The sequence below is a fragment of the Globicephala melas genome, chromosome 5 (genome assembly GCF_963455315.2).
Source record: "Globicephala melas chromosome 5, mGloMel1.2, whole genome shotgun sequence".
NCBI classification, from domain to species: domain Eukaryota; kingdom Metazoa; phylum Chordata; class Mammalia; order Artiodactyla; family Delphinidae; genus Globicephala; species Globicephala melas.
This window is the reverse complement of record NC_083318.1, coordinates 14061341-14074197: the sequence shown is the minus strand read 5'-3', so window position 1 is coordinate 14074197 and position 12857 is coordinate 14061341. Positions and strand designations below refer to the sequence as shown.

Sequence of the window (12857 nt, the reverse complement as noted above, 5' to 3'; positions counted from 1 at the left end):
AATGCTCCAGACCACCCCCCATTCATGAACGACTTTCATCCCAACATCAAAGTAGCGCATCTGCCACCAAGTACTATGTTCCTCACCCAACTTATGGACCAGGGAGTTACAGCCACTTTCAAGAAATATTATTCACGTTACACTTTTAGTCAGGCAGTAAAGGTGACTGATGAATCAGGAACAACCTTGCAACAGTTTTGGAAGGACCAGAACATCTACAAGGCCACAAAAAACACTGACTGCTTGGCGTGAGGTTATGGCCACCACCATCAATGGGGTTTGGAAGAAACTTTGTCTGCAGTTTGTTCACGATTTTCATGGATTTGAGAACGTGGATGAGGAGTCCAAAGAGGTCTTCAGCAACTTAGTGACCCTCAGCGAGAAGCCGGAGCTAGATCTGCAAGAGGACGACTTCATCGAACTCCTTGCTGTGCAACACGAGGAGCTAACTAATGAAGACCTGATGAAACTGGAGACCCAGAGAAAGGACAAAGAGAGACAAGAGGAAGAAGTAACTGAAGAACCGAAGAGATTCACGTAGCAGGAAATGGCAAGGGGATTCTCTTTATTTGAGGCGGCACTGTTAGCTTGTGAGGCACAGGGCCTGAACGTAGAACATTACATGAAGGTTGCAGCAGCCATTCAGAATGCAATCCAGTGCTACCGTGTCATCCATGACGAGAAAAAAAGAGCTACTATCCGAACATCATTGGATCGTTTTTTTCAAGGGGGTAGATAGAATTGAATCCAGCAAGGAACCAGAACCTGTGCCACCAACGTCACACATGAGTGAAACTGCAGCTTGCCCTCTGTCTCCTATTGCTGTCGATCCTTCAGCTCTGCCATCTCCCACCTCCTCTCCCTCCTCCAGTCATTAACTCTTCTGGCCTGTTCACTCGATGCCATTCCCTGTATGCCAGCTGTTGTACTGTACTACTGTACTTTTCAAGGTACTGTACTGTAAGATTAAAAATGTTGTATTTTTTTGTGTTTGTTTGTTTTTTATGTGTTATTTGTGTGAAAAGTATTATAAACCTATTACAGTACAGTACTACATAGCCGATTGTGTTATTGGGTACCTAGGGACTTACGAATGCGCTCTCAGAATGGAACTTGTTCGTATGTAGGGGACTTGCTATTATTACATATCAGCAAAAGGTATACACCATTCAATCCCACAGCACTGAATTCTTGTATCAGTTTAAAGTACTGGGTTACTATTATAGTTTTAATGAACTCATTATTATTTTCTGGAGATCAGAAATCTAACTGATAATCATGAATAAGAACTATCCCTAAAATAAGCCTGAACATTTTCAAATAACCAATTTGCTCATATCTTATCTAAGTTATGGAACTAAGAGAAGTAAATAATCTGATTCTGAAAAAAAAATGTAATAAAATTGTTTGTTTGAGTGACTTTGACTTGAAGGTCAGTCAAAAATCTTTCTTCTTTTAATGACAGCTATTAAATATTGAAGGGATGATAGAAAATCACCATTTACTCTCCATGTAATAATGGATGAAAGCAAAGATCATCAGTGAATCCTAAAATAACTGGTTGGAAGGTCAAAAGTCCTCAAAGTATCACTCTTTTGTCGATCCACTAATCAGAAAATGGAAAATGAGCCTTTATAATTGAGAGATATAACAGTCACCCTCTTAACCAAGTAGTCAAGCGTGGCATCCCCGACAGTGGGATGGCCTGGCATCCAATGCTTCCTGACAGAATACACTGGGATGTTCTCAACATAAGCCATGGGATTTTCTTGCCAGAAATGTTTGACCAGGATCTACCCAGAAATGGTTCACAAATTCAGAACGTGAGATGTTCCAAAGAAAACAGAAAACTAATCTAGACTTACCAGAGGATTCAATGTTAGTAAGAACAAAAGAGAAGGTCAGGGGATAGTTTTAGGTTGGAGGAGTCTAAAAATACATAAGGATCAATGCTTGAACATTAATCAGATCCTGTTTAAAAAAGAATAGCTGTAGAGTACATTTTTGGAACAACTGGAAAAATATGAGTATAGTCTGTATAGTACATGATATTTTGAATTAGTAGTGTATTTCTAGCTCTGGTAACAGTGACATAGCTGTGTAAAAGAATGTCTATGTTTTGGGGAGATGGAGGCTGCAGACTAAAATGTTTAGGATAAAGTGCCATAGTGTCTGCAACCTACTTTTGGGTAGTCTGGCAAAAGAGGGGTGGTTGTGTGTGTGTATGTGTGTGTGTGTGTAGAAAGATTTGAGCAGTGTGGAAAAGGCTAACAATGACAGGGTAATCAGGTATTTATTGCACTGTTTTTTCAATTTTTCTACGGATTTAAAATGTTTCAAAATAAAAATTTTACTTTTCCTTATTTTTTAAAATAAATTTATTTATCTATTCATGTATTTATTTATTTTTGGCTGTGTTGGGTCTTTGTTGCTGTGTGCGGGCTTTCTCTAGTTGCGGTGAGGGGGGGTTACTCTTTGTTGCAGTGCACGGGCTTCTCATTGTCGTGGCTTCTCTTGTTGCGGAGCACGGGCTCTAGGCATGCAGGCTTCAGTAGTTGTGGCACATGGGCTCAGTAGTTTTGGCTTGCGGGCTCTAGAGCTCAGGCTCAGTAGTTGTGGCACACAGGCTTAGTTGCTCCACGGCATGTGGGATCTTCCCAGGCCAGGGATCGAACCTGTGGAGGCTTCCCTGGTGGTGCAGTGGTTAAGAATCCGCCTGCCAATGAAGGGGACACAGGTTCGATCCCTGGCCCGGGAAGATCCCACATGCCGTGGAGCAACCAAGCCCGTGCACCACAACTACTGAGCCTGCATGCTGCAACTACTGAAGCCCGCGTGCCTAGAGCCCATGCTCTACAACAAGAGAAGCCACTGCAATAAGAAGCCTGCACACTGCAATGAAGAGTAGCCCACGCTCTCCACAACTAGAGAAAGCCCATGCACAGCAATGAAGATTCAACGCAGCCAAAAAAAAAATAAAAATTAAAAAAAAAAGTATAACTTTGGTGAAGAAATGTATCTTTCTTCCTTGTTGGAGATAGTAGGAACATAGGAGAATATAACTGTCCTTCAATCAAGTTACCATTTTTATTACATTCCAACGTGATTTGTTTAACATTTTGATTCCTTTCTATTATCATTGCTGTATTCTGGTATTAGTTCTCCATTTGAGATTCTCCTTCAAGTAAAGTTGCAATGCTAAAGGGTTTTGTCCTGTCCAAAATTTTCATTACAAACTATACCTCAAATGATAGCATGGGGCTTCCCTGGTGGCGCAGTGGTTGAGAATCTGCCTGCTAATGCAGGGGACACGGGTTCAAGCCCTGGTCTGGGAAGATCCCACATGCCGCAGAGCAACTAGGCCCGTGAGCCACAACTACTGAGCCTGCGCGTCTGGAGCCTGTGCTCCGCAACAAGAGAGGCCGCGATAGTGAGAGGCCCGCGCACCGCGATGAAGAGTGGCCCCCACTTGCCGCAACTAGAGAAAGCCCTCACACAGAAACGAAGACCCAACACAGCCAAAAATAAAATAAATAATAATTTTTAAAAAAAATGATAGCATGTTTATCAAAGTTGCGACTCAAAAACTATGAGGAATACACATGGATTTACTGAGGGGAAAAATAAAATTGTACTTTTACCAGAGAGAGCATCTGTGAACTACTGAACAGCAAAAAAGAACCCATATTGAAAGAGGAAAAAGAAAGCAGTGTGTGGTCACTGACAAAATAGTGCAATGGTATAAAAGTTATAGAAATTAAAAGAAATAAATTGAGAATGTTCTATAAAAGTATCTTGTATACAACCATAAGTTCTAGTAATATTTGTTTTACAGAGACTAGGCTAACGTTGCAAAGAAAAATTTTAAGCACCTATAATACTTTAGGATATTCTAAGAGAGGGATCAGCAAACTACAGTCTAATAGGCCAAATCTGGTCTACCACATGTTTTTGTGTAGCCCATGAGCTAAGAATGGTTTTTACAGTTGAATATTTGTGATCAATTTCATGACAGAAAACATTAACTTTGACAATAACATTGACAATGAACAATAACATTCATTATTAGACTTGTATTACAAAAAATTGTACTCATTTATTATTACATTTTAAATTTCATTACTACAAAATTTTGTGGAAATTTATTTTCTTTCTTGTTATCTAAGTACCTATATAATAACTTTGATTTTGCCTCCTGGCCTGCAAAGCCTAAAATATTTACCATATGGGCCTTTACAGGAAAAGTCTGCCAACCCTGGTCTCTTAAATTCTATGGATAAGGTCAGTGGGGATTCCTGAGGACTTGATAAAAGGCTGAGGTTGGTGGTGAACTAGGCTCATCTTTTTGCAATTTACTCAAAGTGAACAGGGCTTGCCAGTTAGTTTTACATATGTTCCCTTTACTAGGGAATCTACGTTTTTAAAGACAGTACACTTATTGAATTATTCTCAAAATACTCCCTTTTTATTTTAAAAATGTTAAATCTAGAAATTAAATTCAGATAGGCAGAACATCTGAATTTAAATGGACCCTAATGAGCATCAATTACTTGAACAAAAGAGAAAGAAAAAAAAATCCCCTTTTAAAGTAGGTTTATTTGGACAAAGTGACAGAATGTACCATAAGAATACATCTAACCATAACTCAAGGATCCTGAAATCTATCTGGAAAACAATCAAGAATTAGGAGGAAGCAAAAACAATGCTGAAAAATCCAGAAATCACAAAGTCCATGTACTCAAGCTCATGCACTTGATTAATACGAGAGACCTTTAGCTTTCGGTCAGAGCTTCCATGTTCTAACTCCCTACAATTCTATTAAGCTTAGATACATGATTTTCAAAGCCACAGCAAACTAGAAGTCCCAAAGAAAAGTTGGGAGAAGTTTGCAGACAGCAACAAAAACAGAGGTTGCCAACAGATAACAAAAACATGATGAGGAATAGTCTGCCAGAAACAGAATAGGCTGAAAAATGAAAAATAGATGTGAAAAGTATAGCACTGTAGAACAAATCAGTATAGCAGCACATAGTCCCAAATGCCTTATTAGGCCCGGAGGATGTCACTCTATCACAATATATTTCAGCAGTGACATTCATTTTAATGATCTCAAGATAAAATGTAAACAAAATTACATTCCATATATTCCATTTAGTAAATCAGGGACCTGACAAATACATTTTCCAAAGGGTTTCAAACAAAGTGATTTTTAAAAAAGGTTTGGTGCTCATACACAGAAATAAACTCAAAGGATTAAGGACCTAAATGTAAGGTTGGATACTATTGTATAAAACTCTTAGAGGAAAATATAGGCAGAATACTCTCTGACATAAATCACAGCAAGATCTTTTTCTACCATCTCCTAGAGTAATGAAAATAAAAACAAAAATAAACAAATGAGACCTAATTAAACTTAAAAACTTTTGCACAACAAAAGAAACCATAAACAAAATGAAAAGACAGCCCTCAGAATGGGAGAAAATATTTGCAAACGAAGCATCTGACAAGGGAATAATCTCCAAAATATACCAACTGCACATGCAGCTCAATATCAAAAAACCCACAAACAACCCAATCAAAACCTGGGCAGAAGACCTAAACAGACATTTCTCCAAAGAAAACATACAGATGGCCAACAAATACATGAAAAGATGGTCAACATCATTAATTATTAGAGAAACTACAATGAGCTATCACCTCACACTGGTCAGAATGGCCATCAACAAAAATTCTACAAACGATAAATGCTGGAGAGAGTGTGGAGAAAAGAGAACCCTCCTACACGGTTGGTGGGAATGTAAATTGGTACAGCCATTATGGAGAACAGTATGGAGGTTCCTTAAAAAACTAAAAATAGAGCTACTACATGATCCAGCAATCCCACTCCTAGGCATACATCCAGAGAAAACCATAATTCGAAATGATGCATGCACTCCAATGTTCACTGCAGCACTATTTACAACAGCCAGGACATGGAAGCAACCTCAATGTCCATCGACAGAGAAATGGATAAAGAAGATGTGGAACATATATACAATGGAATATTACTCAGCCATAAAAAGAAGGAAACAGTACCACTTGCAGAGACGTGGACAGATCTAGAGACTGTCATACAGAGTGAAGTAAGTCAGAAAAAGAAAAACAAATATCATGATATCACTTATATGTGGAATCTAGAAAAATGGTAGAGATGAACTTATTTGCAAAGCAGAAATAGAGTCTCAGATGTAGAGAACAAACTTATGGTTGGGGGGGCAGTGGGATGAATTGGGATGTTGGGACTGACATATCTCCACATATAGACAGCTGAAGTTTACCTGTGAATTTAGTTACTTTACTGTAATAATTATATATGTTTAAAATAATACTTAACTTCGTTTTCCTAAAGGTTTAAATACATAACTGCAGAGTAAGAAACAAACTCTAACAACTCCAGGGTCAAAATAACCAGGATAATAAGGGTCAAAATACACTTCATCCCTTAAATGCTTAAAAATTAGTCTTTATACATTTGACATAGGAGAAAGGGGAGGTCATCTTAGGTTTACTTGCAAAAAAGTATCAAGAAGTTATCAGGCAATTAGTTAAGTGAATACTGAGACCGGTATCTTCAAGTCTCGAATAAAACTGTGTGAAACGTAGAATCAGTTCTGTAAAGGGCCAAATGCAGAGGCTTGGTTGCTGCATCAGCGTTGATGTAAAGGTACAAGAGGCAGTTTGCGTTTCTTCAACACCTTCAACAGAACCCGCCGGCTCAAGGCGCCCCGCGGAAGTGAAATCGCATCTCCAAGTCTCGCGCAACCTGCCGCCGGCTCCCGCCACCCTGACACCCCTCCTTCGGCCCACAAAGCCTGATGCAGGGAAAGGGACCAGTCCCAATAGCGCAGGAGGGTCAGAAGGCCTTCCCCCAACATTCGCTCACCTGCTTCCGGGTATGCTGTGGCCTAAGAGCGGCTCCTGCTCAGCCTCTACCCCCAAGCTCGCCATAATTACTGTTCCCACAAGGCTTGGGGCCAACTCTCGCGATACCTCCTGCTCCCTCCCATTCCAGGCGGCCTGAAGCTGTCAAAACAGGCCAGCAAGTGCGCGTGCACGCCCAGAGACCAGAGTGGGCGGAGCACCCCAGGTCAGAGGCGGGGGCCCCCGGGAGGAGGGGCGGTGCCGAGAGGATGATGAGTGTTAAGGGCGGGGCCCTAAGTCCTTATCCACCTCCAGGGTACGGGCCTCTCCGCCTCCCGGAACAAGGCGCGGAAGAGCCGGGGAGGGTTCGGGGGCGTGTCCAAACAGCCACCCCGCCCAGGGTTCGTCCTCCTCCCCAGCTTCCCTGTCAGCTCCCCGTCGCTTCTCAGTTCCTGGAGAGGTTGCTGTAGCTGCGGTTGGGCCTCAGAAAGGAGGCGAGTCCCGAGAGGCTAGAGAGCCGCGGTGTTCGGAGTCTCGGCCAGCTGGACAGCAGGCGCCCACCAAGCGGCCATTGAGTAAGTAGACGGTCCCAGCCGCGCTTCCCAAGCCTCTTGCCGCGCTTGCCTACGTGCCAGTAGGCAGGACTGAGAGCGCAAGGCTTGGCGGGAGATGCGGGGGTCCCGGGCCGAGTGAGGTGGGCAGGCGGGCTGTCCCTTCTCCCTGTGGAAGGTGGAGGTAGTTACGCGCTGTGGTTTTCTTGCTCGGCTAACTACAAAGGCACCTTACCCGTAGTGCCTTATTAGGACCTGGGATGAAGATGATCCTCAAATTCGAACCCACCGCCGTCTGCGTGGACTGAGAGCTTCCGCCGTGCAAGATGCCACTCAGCAGAGCCTGCTGCTGTAACCTGGGGGTTAGAAAAGCCACAGCACCAGTTTGACAATGACCAGATCTTTTCATCACAAGGAAAATGACATTTTTAGAAAATATGTTCTGGGTTGTTTTTGTTTGTTTTCAGTAGATCTTGGTGCTGCTCCTTTCCTGGTGCTTACATATTAACGTCTTACCCCTACAAGCAGGCTTGTAAGCTAATTGGTAGCAGTAGTCATGTGTGTCACAATTACTGTTTTATTAGCCCTAGATACATTCTTATGTGATTTCATTTGATCACAACTGTTCTATGACAGGTAAAGCAGACACGTTTCTATTTTACAGAGAACTAAGGCTTAGAAAAGTTAATAACTTACCCAGAATCACTCAGTGTGAAAGTATCAGAGTTGAGACTCAAATTCAGTTGTTTTCGATCAATATTTAGGAGCACTTATCCTATGCCAGGCACTATACTGGTTATGTGTTGTATGGTATATGACATCACTCTGATCTTTGTCTTGTTTGTGACCTTGTGTGTATCCTGTTTGACACATTCCACTGGTGAACAGCTAAACTTGAAATGTGTTTTCTACTAGTTCAGAATTATCTTCTGAATCCAGACCTGACATTGTATACTTGGATTCAGTCTTGCAGATTTGTTTGTAACAGCTCACAAAAGCATATCAGATTCCTGTGATTGTTTCCAAGAAGGTACATGGGTAAAATTAGTATTTTTTTGTCATAATGTTGCTTTACTATATCTTCAGCTTCTTTTAAATCTCTGGAGCCTAGCACAGAGTATGGCATATATATATATATGTATATTTGATAAAGGAACTTTTAACCAGTATTGCACCAAGCAGAATGGTTACTAAATAAATATATGTTGAATGAACACTTATTGAATTACCTCATTTCATCCCTACAACAATCCTCTGAGGTGGGATTGTCTCAAGCATACAAGGAAATTGAAAGTATGGAGATTAAGTAATTTGCCTAGGGTCACACCTCCAATTAGCAACAGAGCTAGAATCCAAGAAACACAGGACTCCTGACTATAAAACCTGTGCTTTTCACCACCAGCCTTCCTATGAAAAGAAGGTCAAGATTCTTTTCCCATATCTCTTAAAATATTTCAAAACAAGTAATCAATTTTTATATAAATGAAATAATTTGCTATTATGTATTAGGCCAGCTATTATTCCCTCTTTATAGTTTAAGGTGGCTTATTCAAGCCACCTTCACACTGCTAGTGAAGAACCCAGGTCTTCTGACACTGCTATTTTCCATTGTTGCCTCCAAGTGATGACTTCAGATGGCAGAAGTACATGGGATGAATGCATGTACAACTGGTGAAATCTAAATAAGCTCTGTGTATTGTACCAATAAAAAAAAAAAAGGAACAAATCATTTCTTAGAAACATACAACATCCACAGTAAACATTAAAAAAATTTGTTTAAAAACCTAATTATTTCTTTTAAAGCCCATGGAAAAGAAGAACTAAGTTTGAAAAGAGATTCGATTATTTGCTAAATGTTTCACATAAGCATATGATACGGTCCACCTGTTGTATTTCCTTAGGTGACTGCTTAGAATAGAATAGACAGCTAGAATAGATACCTCTCCAAACAAATAAACAAAGTTCCTGTTTTCTTATTCTTCTCCAAATTAAGATGGAAAGGAATTAAATTTGTCGAGGTAGCGTAATAGATTTTAATAGTGGATATTGGTGTATCTAAACCCTACTGTAAGTTGCTACTTAAACTTGCATTGAAAATAAGTGATTTTAAAGTGAAGTTATAAGATAAAAATTAGGTCTGCATTTTTGTGGAGTAAAGTTCTTGTACATGGTGGTATTTTTTTTTATTTCATATATGCCTTTGAGATATGTATCAACTATATGAGGATAAAAGTCCAGAAACAATTAGTGTTGCACTTAAATGCTTAAGTACTTGAGTGATAGGCGGTAAAAGTACTAGATGGCGTAAATAGACATTGAGTGTCATTTTAGCAATAGAGCTCATTTCCAAGAAAGACTTTTCATTCCTTGGCACTATACTAGAACTTCTATATTTGTTTCACTTTGTTTTTCTTTTTTGCATTGTCTATATAAAAGTATAGATGACAATTGTGTCAGTTTGGCTTGATACACACTGCAAAAGTGGGTCCTGTTTCTGCACAAGCTCACTGGTGTCAGTTCAGCTTAATGTGGGGACTTTAAAAAGTATCTGATGTGGCTCCAGATGGGGCCTCCTCTTGGTATATTGGAGTTATCTTTACCCTGGGCTTGGATTATTATCTGTTCATGGTGGCACTGGATAGCAGTTAGCCCTGCCTAGAAAGACCTACATGTTTAGAGCATCCCAGAAAACCTGGTATTTTATATCATTCTTGGGGCTGAAATGGGATTTAAGAAGATCTGTGTAACCCCAGACTCCCAGAACGAAGATTATCATAAGCCATGTGTGTGTTTGATTTGCTTTCTGTTCATGATTGGTCAGTTGTTTACTGTCAGGTAAATGTAGCAAGGAAAATGCTGGCTCTAGATTTGGAGTGCTGACTCTTATGGCCTATGTTACATGAAATTAAAGTGATTCAGCATCTTTCCTAGTATAGGGTTGAAAATTAGAAATGCCTAAACAATTTAGGCACCTAATAAATATAGAACTTTACAAAATACTTGAAGAGTTCATTTTTCTCAGGTCTTTTCCTGTTCTCTGGCAACTTTGTACTTTTGCATGTTTGTCTTAGCTTGTTTATCTATTACCACCCCAGAAGAATACTGTGTAGAAAAATGGGTTGTCTCATGAATAGTTTAGTACTTTTCTTCTTACTGTAAAACATGAGTGTTAGAATTTTGTTGTTTTTTACACTAACATGGAATATGCATATTGCTTTTGAAGCTGTGGATGTTACAAGGGAAGATATTGGCCCCCCATTCTTTTCCTACCACTGTAGAGAAAATAAGTAGTCTATAATACTTGCAAAAGATAATGAAGTCCTGTCTTGTAATGACATGCCGTTGTTCTCCTGCAGTTTAATAAATGTACATGAAAATGTATCAGTGCTATTTTTTGAACAATTCCAGAAAGACCCAAGTGAAACAGGAGGGAAGGGGGCAGGGCACAACCTTTAAAAGAATGACAGAGCCTGAGGACAGGACATAAACTGATTAGAACCAAATAGGTCCAAGATGGCAGACTAGTCGACTTCCGCTAGACCTTAAACCTCAGGATACGCTCATTTTAACACATCAGCAAGCTAAATGACACACCCACAGGCACCATGACAGTTCCAAGGCCGACCATAAAGGTCAAAAAGTAGGTAGTGGCCCACTTTCTGGAAATTCCCACCCCTTCCCCAAAATAGCTGGAATACTCCTCCCACTCACTAGCCTATGGAATTACCTACCCTTATAAAAACTGACAACCCGGTACCCTGGTGCCTTTCTCACCTTCTGAGATGGCCCACACTCTGTGGATTGTGTTTCTCTCTAAATAAATCCACTTTTTACCTTTCACTTTGTCTCTCCCTGAATTCTTTCTGCAATGAGACATCAAGAACCTGAGCTTCATTAAGTCCTGAGACCAGGTGTGTGATCTCAGTTAAAAGACTGTGGGTTCGAGTCCCAGTCTGGGTTTTGGCTGGGTTCAAGCCCTGGCCCATGGGTTCAAGTCCCAATCTGAGTTGCACAGTTTCACAAAGAGTAAAAAATTAAAATCATCATTCATCACTCGGAATTTTTTCCTTATGCTCTAGAAGCCCCCTGAATAGAGTTGCATATCTTAATATATAAAAAGAGTTGGTCTCTTATTTGAAATACAGAACACTAATTAAGAATTTTGCTATTTGGGTAAAGAATAAACTGTTCCATTTCTACCACAGCTGGGTATACTCACTTGAACTCTATTGAGTTAATCTATGGGTGATATTAATCACCCATAGATTAACACTACAGGAGTCAGTGCAGATCCCACCAGTTAAAGGTTCAGTTCTCCAGATGCCATTGCTTCTGATGCCAGCCAGACTTTTGACTGACTTGGCTACAGATTTGGGGCTTCCTGTAACCCCCTTGGATCAATAATTTGCTAGAACAACTCAGAAGAACTAAGTAGGGCTTCCCTGGTGGCGCAGTGGTTGAGAGTCCGCCTGCCAATGCAGCGGACACGGGTTCGTGCCCCGGTCCGGGAGGATCCCACATGCCGCGGAGCGGCTGGGCCCGTGAGCCCAGCGCGTCCAGAGCCTGTGCTCCGCGGCGGGAGAGGCCACATCAGTGAAGGGCCCGCGTGCCGCAAAAAAAATATGTATATATATATTGATCACGCTTTGTGCCAGGCTGACGGAATGGTGGGGCAGGTACTTGGTGCAGTTGGAGCTTTACCTGAGGTCTTCACAGAATTGGAAATTTCCTATTTCCTGCTTAGACGGCTTCTAGGTGTACTCACTGAAGGAGACAAGAAAGCAGCAAAAGTGCAAAAGCTGTCTAAGAATGAAGTACTTATGGTGAACATAGGATCCCTGTCGACAGAAGGAAGAGTTAGTGCAGTCAAGGCTGATTTGGGCAAAATCGTTTTGACCAATCCTGTGTGCACAGAATCAGGAGAAAAAATTGCCCTTAGCCGAAGAGTTGAGAAACACTGGCGTTTAATTGGTTGGGGTCAAATAAGAAGAGGAGTGACAATCAAGCCAACAGTAGATGATGACTGAAGAATTAAATAACAGATTTGGATGAAGTCGGAATTTCTCTTAACAACCTAGGGGTATATTTTCAAAGCAATAGTGAGGAATTAATTTCACAGCTCATTACCTTAGAAGTAGCTGTAAGGATATTCTCATTTTTTGGTGATGAAAATTTAACCTCTAGTACTAAAATAGGGTCTACAATAAATGTAAAAATTGGTGTAATGTTGGATTAAATCTACATTTTACCAGAAATTAATCATTCCCAAATAATGTCTAATTTATACATCAGTGCAGGTTTGAAAGGAAACTGCTACAATCAGCCTTTGCTGTAGCACACATACCACTGAACCTGTTTGAAATAAAATTTTTCTTCTTAAAAAAAAAAGTATACAGATTTCCTCAG

General features: G+C 40.5%; 2 protein-coding genes across 8 annotated transcripts in view; one reads left to right on the top strand and one right to left on the bottom strand.

The window, feature by feature from the left end:
- MFSD8 (major facilitator superfamily domain containing 8) overlaps window positions 1–7797 on the bottom strand; it is a 47009-nt gene extending 39212 nt beyond the window's left edge. Inside the window, exon 1 of one of the 5 annotated variants that reach the window (XM_060298949.2) lies at window positions 7687–7797. Coding sequence is in view for 2 of the 5 variants with exons in the window: in XM_030863877.3 (XP_030719737.1) it covers window positions 6923–6987 (65 nt within the window). In the remaining 3 variants the exon portion in view is untranslated. Of the gene's footprint in view, window positions 1–6922; window positions 7555–7686 lie in introns of those variants that run through there. The other 4 variants (XM_060298951.2, XM_030863877.3, XM_060298950.2 and 1 more) reach the window with 4 other exon arrangements.
- Window positions 7214–12857, top strand: part of ABHD18 (abhydrolase domain containing 18) — a 34964-nt gene continuing 29320 nt past the window's right edge. The window contains exon 1 of one of the 3 annotated variants that reach the window (XM_060298955.1): window positions 7214–7475. The gene's annotated coding sequence lies outside the window, so the exon portion shown is untranslated. The remainder of the gene's footprint in view (window positions 7476–12857) is intronic. The other 2 variants (XM_060298954.2, XM_060298953.2) reach the window with 2 other exon arrangements.